A 22,869-nucleotide genomic window follows, 5' to 3' on the forward strand; every position below is an offset into this window, starting at 1 on the left:
ACATAGCTAATGCTTCATTTCTGAGCTCAGGTCTGCAGGAATTCCTTTTACAGGTGATTGCATCTCTGCCTGATATTACCCCAGCAGTGTTGCAGCTCTATAAATTGTGTATTGACAACTATAATTGGTTTCCTGCTTACCACACCTGCTTTTCTTGTATTTGCATCCATTCACATCTTAAATGTTCCATCCATTCACATCTTAAATGTTCCATCCTTCCTTGAAGGAAATCCATCTCTCTCCCATGCTGGGAAATGCGAGTAAGAATGGGATGCTGAGAAGAAAGTCAGCTTTCACTTTCTCATTGCATAAGCTTTCAAGTTCTTCCAGTAGAAAAGGAAGAAACAAATGAACCTTTCTGGCTGAGTCACTATTTAATAACGCAATGATTAGTTAAACATCATCACAAGCAGGGATTAAGTATTTTCCACTCTAAATGAGCTTCTATCATCAGAAGAAAAACAAGAGGTAACTCTTCTAGTAACTCAGTTATTTTAGTACCACAGATCAATATCTTGATTTTTACATTTCTCAAAATTATGAAGCCTAATAGCCATAATAAATATTAGTATGTGTCCTCTAAGCTCTAATGGAATTTTGTGAAGGTGCATATGCACTGCTGTAATTTTTAGGATGAACTGGCTAACAAATGTCTTTTAAATCCTTACTTTCTGTGGAACAACAATTGTTAACACCACAGCTGCTCCAATGCTGATTGTTACTTATTGTGCCAACAATTATTTTCCAGATAAACATTGTGGTAAAATGTAGGTAAATTTAGATACAGATTTATAGGGAATAAAATTGGCTTTTCTTACAGTTGTCTCCACTGCTTTATTGTGTAACTTTGGGTAAGGGTCAAATTTGGCAGTTCCTCAGTTTCTCCAGCTGCAAAATAAAAATAACTCTTAATCAGTTTGTTTAGTGTTTCAAGATCCTCTCATAAAATGGATGTGTTGCAAAAACATCCTTAGAAAAATGAGGAATCCTTATTCTAATGTATGCTGGAAATTTTTCCTAACCCCCTGTAGTATTTATCAAATCTATGATATTTAGGAGTGTTTCTGTTCTTGTTATTCTGAAGTGTTTACGCCTTGCTTTGGTTTTTATTAAAAAACTTTTAAGATGTAGCCTGCAACTGAAAACATGGGATCCTTTGCTGGAATAGATAATTATATAGATAATTAAATAGATAATTACATTATGATGAGTGTTAGAATATCATATAATCTTTATATCTGAGAGAAAACAACTAAGAAGTGAAAGAGGCTCCCCATGGAAGCAGACACAGCACCAAGCCCATCAGAGTGTTTGGACAATGTTCTCAGGCATCTTGTGTGATCTTTGGGGTGTCCTGTGCAGAGCCAGGAGTTGACTTGATGACCCTGATGGGTCCATGCCAACTTGGGATAGTCCATGGACGCTGTGGGCAGTCTGGCAAGCAAGGTAAAGGTCTAGCATTGCTTGAGTCCTTCTTGAGGCACTGAGGGACAACAGAATCTTGTCCTTACTGCCCTAATACTCCAAGGCATGAACATATGTTTATTTCATTCCTCAATTTCCTAAAATTATTTATAGTGAGCAGTCTTTTTCCAGTGGGCAGTTGTGTATGTATCCCAGGTCAACTAAATTAGGTACACATTCACCAAAAGAATTACCTGTTTCAACAAATGTCTGTACCCCTTCATTTTTTTACCACAGCACATAGATTGACACTGAATTGTGTCACTAATACCTTTTTATTATTTCACGCTTAGCATAGCTTATGAACTTCCTAGTCATAACAGAATTAAAAAAAAAACCCATGGATATGTCCCTCTAGGATAACTAGGGAATTATGAGTTTCTCAATTGTTTAAGTTTGCTGAAAGGAAAATTTCTGTATTGCAGTTGAAAATTGTTGCTCCAGACCAGTAAGACTGGTTATTTCCGAAGTTACTTACACCCTATTACCACAAAACCTCATTATTTTTCTTCCAGATTAGGGTATCAACTCTCTATACCTTAGTAATAGCACTAATGTGTTTTCTAGGGAAATTCCTTGAGCATCAAGTATAACAGGATTTTCCAACAAATGTGTTGGATGTGCAAAAATAAATCTGCTATGCTATCTTCCTCTGACTTTTTAAGGGCATATAAATCTATGAACATATTAACCCCTCTGTGTGCCATCTAAATTTCTCTCCCTGAAGAAATTATTCTTTTGTACTTATGTAATTCCGATTGGGGTAGATGCAACAAAAATAAAACAGAATCATAAAACCATGGAATCATCTAAGTTGGAAGAGACTGATAAGATCATCCAGTCCAACCATTAACCCATCACTGGCCCTGCAACCCCTAAACCACTAAACCACATCACCCAGCACCACGCCCAGATACCTCCTGAACCCTTCCATGGACGGCAACTCTCCAAACTCCCTGGGCAACCTATTCCTATCAATAAATTAAATTAGGTCCTTACAGAATGTCATTGCACTGTCAACACCTGAAAACTTTGATCTGCGTAGAATGACTGCATGTCATGGCCAATGTTACAGTCTTAGGTTTGTCTTGAGTCTGCCAGCAGTCAGTGCCTTTTCTGCCAGACAGAACTGGCAGGACTTGCAGCCTGCAAAGCTGTTGTGGTTCAGACATAGTTTAGTTGCAGGCTTTCTATATTTGCACTTTCCTTTTATAGCTCAGAACTAAAAATACCTTACATTTCTATGACAAGTGCAGCACTCAAACCCCTGTAATGCAGTTTTGCAGTCAAATTACCATATCTGGATTAACTGTAAACTATTAATTTAAGTAGAAGTGCAGCAGAACTTGTTACTGTGAGAAATAAATCTACCTTTTTATTATCTTGCTTTCCATTGTCATGCACTGCCTTCAGAGATGATAGGTGCACCATTAAAATATTTTCCAGTTGTCATCTGTATTTCCCCAAATACTTGATCTAGCAGACCTTTTTCACAGCTCTGCTCCTCTTTAATATTTCTGCATTTTTCATTTACCACTGGTGCAATGGGGTGTTGCACGTTCACCTTGAGCCTACAGTTCTTCAAATAATTTTTTTTTATTCAGTGATGCATTTCTACCTCTCTCCATTAAAATACATTAAAAGTTAACTGACAGCCATGTCACTGTTTTATATTAATGCTTTATCTCTCAAAATATTAAATGAGAATTCAGGGAAAAAAAACAAACCCAAGTGCTGAAAGAACTATAGCTTTTTGTGCACTTCTGACATAAAAGCCTGAAATTATCTATTGCTGGGTTTTATTTATTTGTTAAGAAATGTGATTTAAAGATTATGACGAATACTGCAAGTAGGAAGTCTAATGATACATGTGCTGTTATTATCAAAGTGTTATGCACTATGGCTGCTGTGGAACTACTCATTACTGAGATGTGAAGTCAAAGGCAAAGCAGTAGGGCTTGAGAACCTAATCTTGTAAACATTCACTGTGGGGGAGTGTGCTTCCTGATGTGTCAGGCAAAGAAACTAACACAGACAGGAAAGTACTCACCTGTGCTTGGAGTGACCACTTGTCCTCATTCTTTGGGTTGTATTTCCAAACTGGATGAGATGTATGTGACAGGTACTGCTTGGAGGTGAGAGGGAGTATCTTTGGGATTGATTCCCAGGACAAAAATGGTGATGTTTCTCTGGAATCTCATCACTCGTGAGCTGGTCAGCCAGCCTGGCAGCCAAGTAAGCTTGCAGCATTCCAGTGCCCAGTAATTCTGATTCTATACCATTTGAGACTTCAGTTTGTATTCCCTCTGCTACCACTGTCCTGTCAATCTTTTAATGGGAAGGAAAACAACAGCTGCCCAGTGCAGAGGGAAGTACAATGTGCTTGTCAAGTCCCCAGTCTTAGCAGCAAGGACCAAAGGATGCCCCCAAAAGAAGGCATTGCACAGTCCTCACAGAGCCTGAGTGTCAGCTTGTGATGCTAAATAATTGTAACAGCTGATTCCTCAGGTTGAGTCTTGCATAATCACAGCAGGTTGGAAGGAAATAATTAAACTGGGTTTTTTCAAAGTTCTATAAAGAGTCATCACTCTGATAAGTACTGTAACGTTGCCATCCCTATAGACAGCTTCACACTCTGGCCAAAGTTGCCCAAAGGACTGATGAATTTAAAAGAAGAGCTGTAATAGTCTTTTACAGATATTTGACTTAATATGACATGATGCTTTATTTTGAAAAATGTATGGAGCTATACTATGACAATAAAACACTTTTGCAGTGCATACAAAACAGACTAACTACTCTTTAGAGAGTTGTTTCAAAGGAAATCACCTTACAAGGATCTGAAAAATCAGGTCTAAGAGTATTAAGCCTTTTCATTGGTGATTGCAAGGAAAACCTTTTATGATTAATTAATGGTTCAGGCAAACATTCATAGTGTGATAAACTATGATATCAGGACAGAGTAATCTCACTTCTAACTTATTGAAAGAACATTTGAATAGTCAATGATAAAATTATATATTCAGGTGTAGGAAAGTAAGATCACACTTTCAGACTAGGACACCATAAAACAGAGGTTGCTGAGGATTGAGGAGCTCTGTTTAGCTGAAAAGAATCTAACCTTGGATTTGCAACTTAAATGGGATGGAGCTTTAAAGAGTTATATATACACCTTTGTGCACAGAGTAAAGCAAGATCAGCCTTAGAAAGGCTGACAAAAATTCCAGGCTGCCATTGAAGGAAAACACAATTATCCTGTGACTGAAGAAACCCACGTGTATGGAAATGGATTCAAAGAATATATGCTCCATGGCTATTCCAGACCAGAGCCAAGGCTGACTAGTGTGTAATTCTTCAATTCTTCCTTCTCAAAGGTTTCTTAAAGTTACTGCTCTCCAAGTCATACAAGATTACATATGCCGTATTTGGTAGGTCCCAGGGAGGTGTGTACCAGCTGAATGAAGTCAGAAATGAGTAAGAGAGATGTAAATTTTTTGTCATTCGAAACAAACTAGGTTAATACAAAACATTCAAAACAAAACATTCAAAACAAAAAGGTTAATAAAAACTAAAGGCTAATAATGGGTTAACATAATGGGGACTGCTGAGTCATACTTTAGGAATAATGTAGGAAAAGTAGATGAAAAGCAAAGGAAAAAGCCTTAAAGATGCACAAACTTATTCAGAAAAATCAGTAGATAAAAAGTTTCAAGGAGAACTGACAGACTAGGAAGAAGATAGAGGACAAGGCAAAGTTCAATACTGACAAATCCAAGTATGCTTGGTGACAAGAAGTCTAAATTTATTGTGGAGGAAAAGATAGGAACAAAAAAATCTTCATGGAAAACCCAGTAGTAAGGTCTGCTGAAAACTGCTGTAGTCAAAGCACTACACAGGCAGGGAAAAATGCCATTTTTCTGACCGTATATAACTGTGGTCTAGAGTACAGAAAAGAATGCTGATCATCACCTTGCCAACAACAATCAGAAAGAAAGCTTGTAGGAAAGATGAACTAAAAGTTAAAGGACTCCTTTAGGAAGAGACAGCAAAAGGAACACATTCTCTTTAAGAGAAACATATACAAAACCATGGGTAGAAAAATGATTTTCAGGTGCTCCACTTTCTACTTTCATAATGCAAGAATGAAAGACTTAAATGACACAGAAAGGCAATAAGATCAAAACTGATCAAAAGTGATTTTTAAATAGAATAAGTTGCATGTGAGGCTTATTGTCACAAAACAACCTGAAGGTCTAAAAAGATCAATAAGAATCAGAGTGAAGTTAGACATTCATGAAAGTATATATATCCCCAAGCAGCAAGGCATAATCCAAATTCTACCTGGCAGGAATTTGAAAGTTAGTTCCTACTTATGAGCTCTTCCCCAATCACTCACTATGTCACTTCATTCATTTTCTTGTGAAACATTAGGGGTAGGACTTTTAGTTTAGATGCTACAATACCAGGAACATTGAATTCCAAAGTGCAACTCTGGAGATCATTGATGTGGAAAACTAGGAAGGAGGGGAGTGTTTAGGTCATCACCAAGCTAAATTCAACTGTATACAGTGGTAGCAAAACATGGAAGGATATAAATCCATGCCATACATTTTTGCAGAGTTTTTCTAGCTTTCATAACATAAGGATATAAGCAGACAATGTTTGCAGAACAAGAGAAATTCTATTGGGCCAAGTGGTATAGCTGGGGAAAGAAAGCAACAGCAATGAAGACTCTTTGTGTTTAAACGTGTTTTTTTTCTCCCAAATAAAATTTCAAGGATTTCATGGCTTTTCTCTTTGCTTTTCAGAAATGTACCAACTGATTTAATAAAATGTATGAATTCTCCCATAAAACTTGACTACTCATTTCACGTGTGTCAGTTATTGCTCTAAAGAGGAAAAAAAGTAGCTTTTTTTTTTTTAATGATGTGTCAGCATGAAGTATTTCTTTTAGAGGGTTCATTTGGCTTTGTAGTCATAGCCAGGATACTAGACTGGCCTCACTGCAGCCTTCAAGTGGAGATGATCCCAACAGCCCTTTCCTAGTGATGTCTGACGTACAGGCTTACAGGCAAATCCCTGCTATTCCCTTTGGTTTAAGAGAGATAAGCGTGGTGTCATCTTCTCACTGATAAATACTAATACCAGACTGGAAGTTAAAGTGAATTCTCTATCCTAGAGGAATATGCCTGTTGGAGGGAATTCTGGAAATTGTTGCATCAAACAGCAAAAATCACACAAGAGAACAATAGAGCCAGAATTTCAGTCTGTAAATTTAGATCCTTTCCCAGTTGTAGAGGATATCATAGGAAGGGCTTTCTTTGGTTGGCTCTGACATTTTCCAACAGTGTTTGTGAAAAAAGTCACTTTGTATGTTGACTTCAAAAATGTTATAATATTATATACCAAAATTTTGTCTTCTAAGCCTTATCTTTTCCATTTGCTCCTAGATTTTCTAGATATGTTCTTTTTAACTCTTCCCTATGTTAGTTAATTATCTCCCTCCCTTTTATTTTATGCTTCTTATAATTTTTTTGGTTCAATAGATTCTGTATTCTGCCACACTGATGATGATCCTTTCTCTGGTTCTCTTACTTGAGTTCCTCATATTTTCACTGTTTGAAGAAGAAATGTACAACTGTATGAGATGATAATTCTCTACCCTGAAGTTCTCCCTGTGACTTTTTCTATTTTGGCCACCCAGAAAGCTATTTGCCCCTACATGTCTTATATGCTTTACTGTTTATTGATCTGCCTATCCCTGATTGATGTCTCAGGCAGATTCTCAGCCCTAAAATTCCTTCTACTTCACCACAAAGCATTGTGCAGATGCATAGCCTCCCTTTGTTTATTTCTGGACGGGGGCTATTATTTTACAGCTTTATATTCACAATGGTATTGTAACACCAAAGACCACTACCAACATAAATGTGCCTTCAGTTTAATTTATACCTAATTTAATGCCCCATTTCCTTGCCATAGTCAGGCATAAGTGTTTTACAGATACAACACTGCCTGTGGGGTTTTTTTACTGAGTCCATCTCCTTTTGCTTCTGAAGATTTCATAGTCCTTGGTTCTTTTTCTCTCTCTCCCTGTTTGTGATATTGTGAAGCTTTGTTTACAATCTTTGTTTTATTTGTATCAATACAGAGACACAAATCACAAATTTATCTCCTGAGCAGTCCCATTGTCACTCTAAAATGAAGTGAAAAGCAAAATTTGTGAAACAAGATGAAGTCTTGAACCACAGCAACATCTTCCCTCTTTGATACAAAAAATCAATTTAAATGCAAAATGAAATCTTTGACCGATACAAAATATATTTCAGTTTATAGAACTTAACTAGTTGAATCTTTATTAGTTGTATTATCCTTGTCTTTTTCATGTAATCAGTGCATAATAATACAGCTTTCCTAACTGAAATAAAATTATGATTGCAATTGTCACTGTATGATTGTGACATAAATATACAGGAAGAAACAGTGATATTTGTAGTGCTGGTAAACTAAATTTTAGGATAGATGGAGACAAAACCTCCATGTGAGTGCAGTTATTTATCTTGGCAATAGTAGGGTTCAAGAAGCTTCCTGGAAAGGAAATGTGAAGTAGATGAAGGAATTGAATCAAGGTTTCTAACAAGGTTTCTTTTCTGCTTGAATCACAATCTCCCTTTTGAGTTGACTTAAAAGAAGTCACTTTGTTTCTATTTAACCTTGACTGGAAAGCCAGTATGCAGTGACACTATTTATAAAGCTCTGTTCATTAATTTATTAGGGCCCCATTCAGATGCTTGTTTCTCCAAGCCTATGCAACATCCTTGAGTCTTTGCAAGTCCTTGAGTCTTGTTCATCCTTATATATTTGTCTTTCTGATGCCCAAACCTGCCATTGTCCTATAGCAGTGATGGGAGTTCAAAATTTGCCCAGCCCCTTTGAGCAGCTAAAGAAAACCCACCCTCAAAACAGCAGTTCTGCTGCCAGTGGAGTAAAATCCTCTTGAGTCCCACTCTTTTTCCATTTGTATATCCAGAAGTATTTTTTAAACAATTCACAGGGACACTCTGGCTGAAGTCACTTTGATGTGGCTCTGCTCAGTCTCTTCCATTGGCACTTAGTAAGGGAGAACCTTCCCTGCCCCATACTGAAATCATTTCTTCTACAAACACTCAGAATTTGGTGACTTTCTGTTGACCTCCTGAGACAGAGAGCAGATCTGTAATGAATCTGCAGTTTGGGAAAAGCGAGAACCTCTGCTCCCCAACTCTTTGTCAGGTATTCATCAGAAAACCATTAGCCTAGCAAAGCACTGGAAGACACATTTTCAAAGCAATAACAATCCTCTTACAAATTTATTTAGTGCAACATGACAAGTTTGCAGGTGTACGCTGCCATTATTTGATACCTCTCCATTCTTCCCTCTATAGACTTTGGATAGGCTCTCCTTCCATTTCAGTCCCTTTTAAAAATCTCAACTGCAGCCACCTGTGATGTGAATATGTAACTGCCTGACCTTGGTCAATAGCACTACTCGACATATGGTCTGTGGGTCAGAAATAATATGGGGTCACAGAACAGCACAGTTTGCTTAATCTGTCTGCCTTATAACAAGAATTCAAACTTGGGGACAAGCTGTACTATGGTGCTAAACAGTGATGCAGGCATAAAGAAACAAACACCTGTTGAGTAGAGAAAAAAGGTATTTCTTTACAGTCATGAAATTCCATCATCATTTTTTGCTAGTTAAAGGGGTAGGACAAAAATAACAATACATTTTCTAACTATTTTAGGCCTGTTTAAAATCTTCATTTTTTGCTTGTAATTTCACTTATAAAAAATAAAGTTTTTAAAAAGCTTTCTTTTGGGACCATTGCAGTAATCATCTGAGCGACTCTATCTGTAGACAGCACACACCAGTGGACTCACAGAAAGAGATTTCTTTGCCTTTGCAGTAACTTCTAAAAAGATTCTGATTGTCAGAGCTCCATACAAGGACACAATCAGATATCTGCAATGTTTCTTAGCAGTTTAAGAAATCTGGAAGATCTAGAAATACTTGCTTACAATTACTCAAAAGAAGGTCATAGTCCTCAGTTACAGAGAACTTCATTACCTGGAGAATCCCCTTCCACTTTGCTGCAGCTTTACTTACTGATTACATGCATAGAAATTAGTGGCAGCTCTTTTCAATATTCTACAAATAGAAATGCTTTAAACAGAAGCAAAATCCCCTTCTTCTTGCACTCAAGAGCTCAGGCAGGGCTGCACTGGAGGAGACAGACACGACACTGCCTCTCAAATGCTTCACTTCTGTTCCATCAACTCTTTTTTTCACTCTAAAATAAGCCAAGCAGATATTGTGACCGCAAAAGGTCAGTTGTCATTTGCCTATAAGAGGAATAAGGAAAAGCCTTTTTCATCTTTGTGAAGCCTCTATAATGAACATAATAAAATGAAACTAATGAGATTCTTTGGCACCTAAACAATAATCAGTAGAAATGGATGAGAAATGCTATACATTGTCTAACTATGTCAACTGCCCTACAGAGACTTAGCATGCATGTGTTCTTTATAGCTCAGCTCCATATGGGAAGATAAATTTTTGCTAATTCTGAGATTCCTGAGAAGCTATTTCATACAGTTTGTTCTTTGTTTTTCTTTTTTTTTTTTTTTTATTTTTTTTGTAATTCTTTTGTCTCTTCAGAAAGGCATTGAGGGGGGACAAAAAACCATTTGTTAACTCTCCTCCTCATTTTTCAGAAATAGGAATTTCACTCCCTTACAATAAGTTCTGCCTGGCACTATGGTCCTTCCTGCTTCATTCATTAAAAATAGCAATGCAGCAGCATGAATAAATCCTTTGGAATTCTACAATAAATGCAGAGTCTTGCATCCTGGGCTGGCTTACATCTGTGTAGCCCTTTTGATGTCTGCTGGCACACCACTGCAGCTGTCCCTCATAGTAGTCATTTGAATTGATTAACATGCTTGCTCCTTTTTTACTTCTCTCCTGCTCTCAGGGCCTCACCCTGAAAGATTTACTGCACTTTGGAGGGGTGAGGCACTCTGTAGATGCTCTGAGGACAAGATAACTGCTGAATCAAAATCTCCCATAAGAATGTGAGCTTTGAACTTCGCTTTCAAAATTTAAATTCTCTATTTCTCAGCATGTGTATAAAAAATTGACAAAGAATAATCTCCTAATAAGATGCCTGTACATAACCAGGGGAAGAGAGACGAACAGTCCTTTAAAATATTGCCCACTAAAATTCAGACAGTAAATCTTCAGTCCAGCAAGTAATTAAACACATAAATAGTCACATGAAGTTCACTGGGACTACTCATATACACAATTATTAGTATAAGCATTTGCACTTCTGTGATTTAGTAATGCAGGTCTAATTAAACCAAACAAAAATGGTTAGCAACCCAAGCTGGGTTGAGTCACTGTTAGAACTCTTGCTGACTAGTGCATTGTTATTCTGGATAGAAGATATAAACCAAAATTCTTCCTTTCATTAGGTGTGGATCCCGATGTTTTATTTTGCAATATCTAATGGCATTAACATATTTTAAGAACTATCGAAGAGAAGATTTTTAGAGGATCTGTGGTTGCTAGGAGACTGCTGTTTCATCCTGCAAATCTTCCACACTGCAAAGAGCAAACTGGCAATAATCAGGGTTTTCCTGCCAGACAGCACTCAAACAACTGAAGTTTATGGTTTATTGTTTAAAAATTGTGATTTAAACTAAAGTTTGTACAACAGGAAAATTTAAGAGTCCTAGGATTTCTCCAAGTATGTATTTATCTTGTATCTATAATATGGCACCCTTAAATCCTTTTTTAATCAATAATACATTGGGTGTCTCATATCTAGAAACTTGTTTTCAGTGTGCTGACAAGTTTTTGCCAGCATAGGAAGAGCTGAGCTCATTTAAGTCCATTCAGAGGGAGAGTTTGGCCATCCCCAGCCCTACCATTTCCATTGCCTTACAGGCAGACAATCTGCACCCTGAGCAACCTCAAACCACCTCCTTTAGCACCTGCACCTCTGGGACCTCCCAGGTTACAGCTACAGCAACAGGAGTGCATTGGTCTCCCTGGCACCCAAAGATTTCATGATATGTGCAGGCAGAGTGCCACAGGGTGCCACAGTGGAGCTTTTACATTGACTCCATCTCCTAATTTTAACTAAATTAAAGGAAATATCCCATATCTGCTAAATCAGAGTCATTTTATGGCAGTCACTGAGAGGATATAGTAAGGATCTCGGAAACCACTGAGGCCCATAATCTGGTGATCTTTAAAATTCTGTATTCTCTATGAACCAGGTGCTCTGCTAAGCACAAGAGCATGCTATTTTCAATGAAATAACACTTGTGATCAGATCTTTATATCAGTTTTATGCTCTACTGGATCACTGCCTTTAGCATGGCTTAAATAGGTATATGCTACAAAGGTATTCACCTATGAAGAATAATGTCTATTTTCTCATTCATGGCTTTTCAGTTATTCAGTGTAACATCACAGTATTAAACCCCGATATGTAGGTGACTGGAGCCAGCCTTTTAAAGGATTTTAATCTTGATTCTATTTAACTGCAAATGCCTTCATTTCTCCTCGTGCACCAGGACAGAACAATATTCTGATCTGATCCTTCACCGACCTCATCTAGCACCACAGCCAAATTCTTTTCTCCTTCAAAGGAGAGTATAAAGACAAAGAGTATATGAAAGAAAGTGCCCATGGGGACAAAAGGGGCAGGAGAGAGAACAAAGGGTAAAATGTTACCTGAAGTCTCAGTGTGGGTGACTGTCATTCCTTTCAGAAAAAAACTATAGCTTCCCTCAGAATCTTCTGATAATCTTCTACTTATTCTGTAATGATTCCAACCTGGATTTTAATTATATTTAAGCTCTTTATAATTTCAATCTAAAACCTGACATTTCCATGCAATTACATGTCCTAAATGTGGTATTTGTCCCCCACCATGGTAAGATTATATAGTAATAGTAGCAATGAACATGGCTGAATCATTGACAAATTCAACCTTAACTATCTTCTTGTGCTTGCCTTGACAACTAGACTATTGAATTCCAACAGTATGAAAATCTAAAAATAGCACTGTGTGAAGAAAGACTGCAGGCAAAGCCACTAGATAATACAGGCTCAATGCTTCTGTGAAATGTGACACGTGCAAAAGCCAGATGTAATTTTAACAATACAGCTTCCTTTTTGACAAAGGAATCTCCAGAGTCTGATTTAATGTCTCCACAGTAAAGCCTAGCAATTCCACGTTTTGTGTAGGAGTAAGAACAGACTTCTTTAAACTCCCAAAAAAGAACCCCTGAGAAGAATGCTAATGCACAGTGAAGTGAAAATAAAAAGACCTCTGATGACCCTGTAGCAATTAAGACACCATCCAAGTCCAGCATAAAAGTAACCTTATATTATACTTCAAATTATTACAGTGACACCAGTGGACTCAGCAATGCTGACACACACCAGTAATAGTGTGGCTTTGCAGAAACAAAAATCACTACAGCTTAGAAAATATTTCCTAGACAATATTGGAATGAGAACTTGGCTGGCTTATGCAGGAATGCAGAGGGAAGCTGGCAAAAGGAGCTTTTCTTACTTCCATACCCTGCCTGGAAAGTAGTAAATAGACAGATGAAGTAGTTACCAAATTAGTTAAAAACTTGTGAGAATAAAGTTCAAGTCTCTTCTGCCTTTTAACTGACACTGCCTGGCCTTGGGACTCTCTTAAGGACCTTGAGCTTTCTTTAAAATAGTTACTTCTCTAAGCCCTATCTTAGCTAGCAGATTAATTTGATGGCAATTAATATTCACCATCTTAGGTCTCTGAGTTATCCATATAAATACATCCATGTACAATACAGATATATATTAGGAATATATGATGATCCCTCTTCATCTCTTGACCTCCATGTGGAGAGCAGAAGACACTACACTTTAACAGAGAAGGACTGAGATATGCCTGTTTTACAGATGCATAATTTGCATGTGCCCTAACACAACTGAGGGCACAAATGTACAAGGCAAGCTTTGCACTGGCATAAAAAGAAAAGCAGCATCAACCAACAGCACTTCTAGGAATATGATCTTTTTGCTTCCCCATATTTATACTTTCCTGGCACTTAAGTCAAAGTTGTGACTAAAACAAGTTCATTTCATTCGAGTAACATCCTAATTCCCTTCTAGTCTGCTCTGGCTTTGGGGAGTTTTTTTTTTATCTTTTGGGAAGTTCCTATTCCTTTGGTGAAGAGACTGGTTTGAAGGAAGAAGATCAAAGTTCTCCTTAGCATTATTCTCTGGCCTCATTCTTTTATTGCTTAAATGAAGTTCTCTTAAACAATTACGAGCAAAAATCCAAATGATCCATCACAGGCTTTTTATTCCCTGGAATTACTGTTGTTCCAGAAATAGATGTAGCACCACTGGTATGACTTTGAAGCCCCACTCCTGTTCATTGGAAGTAGGATGAAAAATAAGGTGAATCAATAAGCAGATACTGTTTTCCACCAGTGTTGTGACAGGAGAAAGGAAAGCTTTGAAGTTTGCCTTTCTTTTGAAGGAAATATCTGTGATATTGCCTGGGTATGTTGGTGCACCTTGTTTAGTTTACTCTTCCCTGCCCATAGACAAGTTCACAGGTGACAAAAGTCGTGAACACAAATGTCCTACTTTTAGGAGACCTGCTCAAGTCCCCAGGGTACAGGTCCCAGGGAAGCTGTGGTGCCTTGGGAACTAATTCATGTTGAAGGCAGTAAAGCAGAGAGAAAACTCCACTTGTTGTAAGAAAAATTTGCACTGATTTATATTGTCCCTTGTTCATGGACTCAGAAGAGTCAGGAAGACCATAGAAGGTGTCTAGTCTGTCCTCCTGCCCCAAGAAAGCAAAGTTGTTTACTCAGTCTCCTCAGTCTCACATACAGTATTTACAGCTACACTGTCACTGGTGAGGTCACACTCGATGGAACAGAAGTGTACAGAGGATTGGTTGGGTGTGGCTTCACCTCACTATTTTAATCTTTTGTAATGTTATGGCATCATAGGATGATGGATAACTCTAAAGAAAACAGTTCATCAGTCCATTGTCACAAGTGCTGCTGTGTGGCTGCACCATAAAGGAAACAAAACCACTGTACATATCTGTCCCTGCTTTAGTTGGTCAGGTCATGGAACATTTCCTTTTCATTTGAAGAGTTTGTACAGCTCCTAGCACTATGGATCTTCATCTCTGCTGATGACTGCAAGGACTTTTTTCATAAAAACCAAGCATTTAATCACAGTAGTTACATGCACAGGTTCAAATAATCAGATTGAGCAAAAATATACTGAATAATTTAAGTGGAGTCTGAACTATGATTTTAAGGCAGGAAGCCCACTGTTTTCAACGGTCTTTTGTTCAGGTTTCACTGGGTGGTTTGCCCAGTGACATGGAGAAGAGGTGTAGGTTCTCTTAGGACCATTTTTTGAGGGAAACTACAGGATTCATGCTACTTGGGGGTACTGGGTATGACAGAAATCAGCTTGACTCATTGAAACAGCCATTTAAAAGCAGAACCTATAGTGATATAAATCAGCAAGACTTCACTTCAGTGGAGCTCTGCTAATTTACCCCTGCTGGGAATGTGGTTTTGAGACTTTACAGAGTGAAAAAGAAACTAAGGAAGCAAAATAAAGATTCTAAAATATTAGGAAATAAAACAGCTTGAGAATGCTATGTTTTCCCAACCATGCAAAAGAGAAGCCTGTAGGTTACAGTTTCAATTTAATATGTTGCTATTTGACACATGTTCACACATGCAGGGCATGTCATGGAAAATTTAAATGCCTGTTGTGAGAAAAATTCCCAATATTTCTTTTAATCTTATCTCTGTTATGGTTATTTCCCAGTCTGTTTCAGCCAAAATTCAGTGAGATTGAACCTTGCTAATGATTTTCAGAACACTAGTGCTGAAAAGGTCTTCAGCCATACAGACAGAAAAACAAAGCAAAAACAAGGAAGACCTAGTGTAAGTTGAAGGTCAGACAGAAGTTCAGAATAACTTAGATCTTGTCCAGTTATTAATGAGATTCTCTGCCTTATCTTTCAGTATGAATGAGAGTGAACAGGGAATATTTGGAGGATATCTGAGGAAGGATGAGGAAGGTTTAACAGAAACCATCATAATTAAGGCAAACTACTACTCTTCACTCTGCTGATGTCAGGAATCCTGCAGTAATCCCCAGCCCAAAATCTTGCTCAATTGACACACGAATAGGCAAGCTCAGAAGCAAAGCTTTTCTGTGTGTGCAATGGTACAAATATATCCTAAGTGGTGAAGAGAAAATGCAACATGAAGCGAAGCGAAGGCTTCATGGTCAAGCAACCTGAGCAATCAAGGATGAAGAGAGGTGGTATAAAACATGACAGTTTTTGCAAAAGTAACTTTTTGTTAAGAGAAGCAATTTCACACTCAAGGAACAAGTCGTGATCTATCTAGATTTACACAAAGTAGCTCATAAAGTACTCAGTTGAGAATTACTGTCTGAAAGTTATAAAATGGAGAGTAATTCAAGATGATTAATCTGAATGAAAAGCATATGTAAATGTTAAAATGGAAGACTCGTGTTGGAAAGGGATTATTGGAACTTTCAAAGAAGATTTTGGATACATTTTGTTGCAAATACTTGTTAGTGACTTTGAGCCAATAAACAGGTTTGCCAAACAATAAAGACATTTAGAGGTATTGACAACAATGAGGAAGCTCATATAAGAACTGGTTTATTTATAAGCAGAATAATGGAATTTTAACACAACATATACACATCAATACTTTATTTTGTGGAGCTCATCATTTGGCAGCAGCAGAGAAACAGAGATCCAGGTGTGTTGTTAGACTGTAAAATAGCTGTGAGCCTCCAGAGAGAGAGAACCACAAGAAATCTGAGACAAGCCCAAGATGCACTGCAGATATATTTTCTTTAGGGTCACTGAAGCATACATCCACCGTACAAGGTACTGCCAAGGTGCTTTGTACATGATGTATATTCTGATCACCCATTTTCAAATCAGATTTAAGGTAATTTGGAACAGATCCAGAGAAGGAATACTGAAATGACTGAGGGAAAGGAGTACAATCTTCTGAGAGCAGTCAGAGAATCACATCTTGTTTTCCTTCTCAGATAAAACATCTCTTCATAAATGTGTATGGGAATGTAAAAACAGGGTGGGAGTAATAAGCTTTAAACATAAAATTGGTGCAAGATCAAAGAGAGAACTGGTCATACAAAATTTAGCATGGTTAAAATCACCCTCTGATTTCAATCAATTTAGTAGTGTTCAGAAAAACAGGGTAAAAACAAATCTAACTGTTTCAAGATGGATCCTAGCAACCTTGTGGCCATTGCATGACAGAGTACTGGTGTTCTGGTGCAGTGTAAAAATTCTGGGTGTTGAACTCAGTCATTTGCTCTAAGAATTAAAAAGACAATTTATCTTTTTGTTTTCTGAGTTAGGTCCATTTGTACCATATTTTTGCTGTTTGCAGTTTGTCCCAAACATCTGAGTTTTCATTTGCAACTTAATGTTACTGTGGAGGATTTCTTCTTTCTCCTCAAGAAACATCAGAATTTGGTCCCAGACAGGGAGGGAATGCTGGGAAAGTGCAATGCTACTCTTGGTGGTGTTGAGAGATTTGTTATGACTTGTGGTTGGTAAGTCTGAACTAGTTGACAGATGCTTTTCCTCATGTCCAGCATGAGAATCCTCCACAGCTAAATGGAACCCTCCCATCCTTTCTATTATGTGTGATGTTCCTCTTCCCAAGGGAAAATGTTTTTCATTTCAGTGGCTCCAACAGGTATGGAAAGGATAAAGGCTGTTATCCTTGGCAGCTTCTGCCTTCTTCCCTCAGTGTTAAACCTCTTCACCTTTTATATATGAAATATCTTCAGATGAGCATAGTGGAGCTGTTTTATGGTCCATGGTGTGGAGCACATGCTTTCTGACCAAAATATCTATTACAGATATCTAACTGTAGAGACTTGGATTCAATTTTCTATGCACCTCCATGAAAATTTCAAGCAAGAATTTTGCAGAAAGATGATCCTTCTTTTGCAAATATCTAGCAGATACATTCAATACAATAAAATGCAAATGGACACTTCCTCCAGCTCTTTTAAAGTTTCTATAGATTAAATTTTAGTCTTTCTTCAGGCATTGCCTGAGTGGTAGTTTAAAGCCAATAAAAGAAATCTCTAAAAATTGATTAACATCTAATTAAAGATGAATCCTATCAAATTATGTAGTCTGTAATTTTTATTAAATCAAATCTTTAACTCTTGTACTCTGTAGGAAAAGAAAGGAAAAAGGACCACAGTAGTTTCTATCAATAAAACTTTAGTACAACAGTGAGCAGAAAAGAATGCTGAAGTAGTATAGCTGGGTTGAAAACGTGGCTGTTTACAAATGTGCCAGGAGTCCAGACAACTTTTGTAGTGAATGAGCTGTCATTTACAGCTTTCCTCAGCAAAGAAATATAAGTAACTTCCACAGTAATAAACAAGTTTGAGTAAACAGTAAGAATAAATGAGTGGCAGTAAAGTCCTGCTACTCTCTCTTTTCTGGTACCTCTGGTACAAGCCAACATGCAACTCCAAAGTCACTGAACATGGTGGGAGGACTTGGTGAGCACCGAGCCAGACCCTGGGTCCCGTCCCCTCTCTAAAATGAAAAAGCTTTTTCCGAGAAAGCAAAAGATAATAAGTAAAATTAAAAATTCACCTCCAGGGTACTTCTTTTTCACATGTACATTGGGCAGATGCAAAAGGATGAAAATTAACCTCAATATCTTAGAGGAAGGAAATGTCTTTAGACATCTGGAAGATCTGAAATCCCATGATTGCTTATCCCTCAAAAAGGCATCAAAAAGGAAATAAAGCATAAACACAATGTGAACTGAATAGAATGATAGACCATCAGCACGACTTTTTCATTAAAAAATATTTTGGTTCAATAATCAGTACAATAGATGCTGATTATATAAAAAACCCAAATAACTGGATCACTAGACTAAGCTTTATCTATGTCAATGACTAAGAATATTCTGCCATTGTCTTGAGCTTGACTCATTAATGAAGCATGGAAAGATAAAAAAATCAGGGGATCATAGTATCCTTCATTCACTCTGCTAACTTGAAAACAACCCAGAGGTTGTCGTGATGCCTAAATGGCAATGACCATATTCTAAAGAGGGGGAAAAAGCACAGTTAAATTTCCTGGGGTTTCCATTAACAGCATCCATGCTTTCATTCAAGCCCACAAATGACTTTGTTCTCAAAGAATATCAAAGAATGTCAACTTGCAATCTAGAATAAGTGAGGGGTGGGGGATTATATTAAAAAAAAATAAGAAATAAAAAAGGTAACTGACTTCTATTTTAATATCTGCTCCAACATGGACTTTTAAGTGTTTAACACTTCCAAAAAAGGTGAGTCCTGGTAATTGTTTGGTGTATCACATTTGCTTCCTTCAAACACTTCGAAAAAAAATCAGGTTTCTATCAGTATTATTAGTCATTGCCCAAAAGTGCTTCCAGGGATAGTTGCCACACCATTTCTGTAAAAATTATAATCTTCAAACCTCAGTATTTTAAGTCTCAGCATTTTAAGTAAAAAAAAACTGTATATAGAAATGTAGCCTATTAAGTTACTCAGACCAAACTTTTTATTAAAAGCAAAAATTGTTATTTTTAGGTCAATTAAATAAATGCTTTAGTCATACTGCGTTGATATTGTTAAAAAAATCCCATGTAAATAAATCACATCTGATATTTCTATAATTAAAGGTAATTACTGATCTTAATTTAAAATATTTAATTTAAAAATTCACACAGCTTCAATCACTGCTCAGTTGAGGCATCAAGAATCTCTTGAAATGAATCAACACGCTAGCAAGCAACGATTTATGGATGACTTACCATTAAGGACATTCTTGCACCAACCTTTACTTCAGTCTATCTGCTTGAAATAAGTCCCATAAGACTTTAAGGACAAGATTTGTCCTTAAAGTGGCCAATTCAAAGCTGTTTAGAATATATTTTTAAACCAATTCAGTAAGATGTTTCAAATAGGAGCCTTCATAGACAGCAGTGTGAGAATGATGTAAACTCTAAACTTTCACAGGCTAAATCAATGGCAGGGATCTGGCTAGGAACAGCAATTTTGCCTTAGTAAAAATGTCACCTTGTGATTACAGAGCTTTGTCAGAAAACCATAGACTTTTAAAATAGTTGTGAGTTGTTAAGGCTTCTTTGGGGGAAAAAAGAAAAAAAAAATGAAAAAAATTAAATGTGGAGGAGGAAATGGAGGAAGAAGAAAAAGGAATAAAGGGGATAAAAAATTACTTTTCTAAGGGACACAGCTGTCTGAGAAAATAAACTGCTTGGGATGAAAGCTATGTTTCTACAGATGCTCCTGTCTTTGTTTTCACCACTTCTCATATGTGTACTCTCATTTAACTTCCTAAGCTGAAATCTAGGGAAATCTGCTGAAGAACATCCAGGCTCTTGTCCTGCCCTGTGCTCCTATTTATTTAGTAGAAGTGGATCCCTGTCAAAAGATGTAATGGAGCATTGCAGTGCTGCAGCCCAGAGAGGCCCCTGACCTGGGCAGAGCATCCTCTTCGAGGAGGATTGATCTGACCCCAAAGTTTCCAATCAGAGAGGAGACATCTCTTTACTACACAGCCTGCCAGGGAAGGGCAGAGTAGAACACCCTCAATGGTCCAGAGGAAAATTGGCCATATTACATGGAACAAAGAGCTTTTACTGTTGAGGAGGCAAAAAACCCAGACCTACGAGGAAAAAAAAAAAATTAATTGCAGCTTGGTTTAGTTTTCTTGTTTGAATTGGTGTTATGCATTTACTGTGCTTTTTTCTCCCTACTAATTTCCTGTCAGGATTGGCAGCCAATGACTCACTTGCATTCACAGATGAGTATCACCAAAACATTAGTCTACAGCTCCTCTTCTCAATACTTTGATTTAATCACACAAAGCAACCCCCACACTGACCCCATAAGTGCAGCATTATTCAAAGCACGAGGCAAAAGCAAGGCCAGGTATCTTCCCTTTATGTCTGCAGATATTGCCATAATAGAAGCTCTGAAATCAGATATTCTAAGTACCCTGTCTTCACAGCGACTTCCAGAGTTCAAGGCAAAGAAATAGCGAGTAGCCAGTAGAGTCTCATGCCCAGGGAGAAAGCCTCTGTGGTTCATTTTCTGATCGCCAATGTTAAATCTATTTCCTGTGCACTACAGAATACGCAGGATTCAATGGGCAGACAAAAATTAGGGAAAGCAATTATGGGTCATTAGGTTACATTTTTAATCTCAAGATTCCACCCACAACCTTGTGGTTCCAACGCAGCATGTATGTAATACATGTTTAAATAGCAAGGACCATGTAAACAAGCATTACATATGTTACTGAGAAACTGAGGAGGGTTTTTCCTGCAGCTGGCTTCCTGCCTACCAACTTATGGTGAACGGCTAAAATCCTTAATGTTTGACATCAGAAACTGCCACGCAAACACCAACCTGACTGACAGCTTCTCTAATGGCCAGATCAAAAGTAAATGAGAAAACGGGAAGACAAGTGACCCAATGAAGAACCAACAATTTGTCATTTGGGATGTTTTATTAGGCAGTTTGACAAATTTCCTGCTGGTTGACTGATTAAATTTACATTCTCTATTTTTAATCTTTAATTTATTTCATACTCAGATATGATTGTTAGCCATTAATCAATAAGGTTTAAAGTGCTCATGATTAATGGCCAATGCTTTCAGTATAAATAAAAGATTCTGTGATGCTGGGATTTATCTGGCTCTAGAGATTGCAGGATTGCTTTGAGTGCTCATTCCTTAGTTACAATAAAGTGGGACTGGGAGAATTGATGAGATTCTGTGCCAGCGCTGTGCTAAAATGTAATGGGAGCAGCTATTTAGGATCTGCACGAGATAATGATAAAAAAGAAACCAAAGGGTTAACAAGACTATGCTAACAAGTAATGCTGGAGAAATTACTGATTCTCCGTGCTATAGATAAGCAGGAATTTGCAGCACCTCTACAGTAAAAAGAACGGAGGCAGGTTAATGAAATGACCACCCACGGCCGTGCCGGGTGTGTGAGGATGCGAGGAGAGCCTCTGTGTCCGTGGGAGAGCCGAGCCGCGGGCGATGGTCAGCGGGAGCCCGGCGGGGCAGGGGCCGCGGCCGCGGCCGGCAGCTTCAGGCGGGCCAGCAGCAGCGAAAGGGTTAACCAGACGCCTCCATGCCTTGAGCTGCTAATTGTCAGGATAGTGTATTACTTGAGGAAAGTAATTTGATTACTCGAAACTCCCACTAAGGAGGCACGCTCGTGTCCCTCCATCTGTCGGGCTCAGCGAAAGATGATGAATTGAGCTCCGAATTCACGTGTGATGAAGTCACTGTCAATCCCCGCCAGCCCAGCCCGCTGCCATGCCCACCGCACAGAGGGTAGCACCGCAATTCAACTTTCCCTGGGAAACCCGGGAGGCTCAGTAACCTGTTACTTGCTGCTGCTTGCTTTTGGCTTTTTTTTTTTTTTTCCCTTCTTCTTCTTTTTCTCCCCTCCCCGTTTTCTGCCTCAGCGCTACAACTGAGTCATTCCGGTGCCCATGGCTCGTGGGTACACCGGGCTCCCACTGCGCTCGGCTCTATTCCCCACTTCAGCTGCCAGTGTTATTTTCGGCTAATGCAGATGTGGGGCTCGCTCGCCGGCGCTTTGTAGCCACTTGCCGACAAGCATTCGGAAAGCCTTAACTATGCATAAATCTGCAGAGTGAATGTTTTCTTTCATTCACTTGCTCCTATTATTTGATTTCTTGTAGGCCTCTGCGGCAGAAATGGAGAAAATAAGGTAAGTGAGACAGTTTATTTACATCTCATTATAGAGAAGAAATGTTCTGTTGCACAATGCACAATACAGGCTCTTGGAAAATATTTTGCTTAATACGATCAGAGTGGAATACTGGATTGCATGATGATGCAAGGCAAGCTGTGCTTTAGAGACAAAAGAAAAGGAATGTGGTTGTTCTAGCAAATCTGTTTTGTAGGGATGTCAATTCAGAAAGCATGTTTTACACACAAACATGTTTTATTGCCAGATGCAGAGCATATTTGATTATATAAATGTTGTAGCCACTTGTCCATTTACTGCAAGAGCCTGCCATTCTATTTAATGAGGAAAGTGGATCAATAATTCATGAAAAAGCTGAAGAAAATATAGGCTTGACTTCAAAGCATCTAATTAATGTGGTTTGTTTCAATATAGCACTGTAATATTGGTGTTCAATTTTTGTTTTATATTGT

At 38.0% G+C, this 22,869-nt stretch overlaps 1 protein-coding gene across 12 annotated transcripts in view; it reads left to right on the forward strand.

The window, feature by feature from the left end:
• The window catches only part of BEGAIN (brain enriched guanylate kinase associated), a 156,760-nt gene that overhangs the window by 21,989 nt on the left and 111,902 nt on the right, over nucleotides 1-22,869 (forward strand). For 7 of the 12 annotated variants that reach the window (XM_068192426.1, XM_068192425.1, XM_068192428.1 and 4 more), the window contains one exon: nucleotides 22,389-22,417. The exons of 2 other annotated variants lie outside the window; for them this stretch is intronic. In XM_068192426.1, coding sequence (XP_068048527.1) covers nucleotides 22,389-22,417 — 29 coding nt within the window. Of the gene's footprint in view, nucleotides 1-21,788; nucleotides 22,015-22,388; nucleotides 22,418-22,869 lie in introns of those variants that run through there. 3 more of the 12 variants (XM_068192427.1, XM_068192436.1, XM_068192431.1) reach the window with 3 other exon arrangements.

Source organism: Anomalospiza imberbis, chromosome 6 (genome assembly GCF_031753505.1).
Source record: "Anomalospiza imberbis isolate Cuckoo-Finch-1a 21T00152 chromosome 6, ASM3175350v1, whole genome shotgun sequence".
Taxonomy (NCBI): Eukaryota; Metazoa; Chordata; class Aves; order Passeriformes; family Viduidae; genus Anomalospiza; species Anomalospiza imberbis.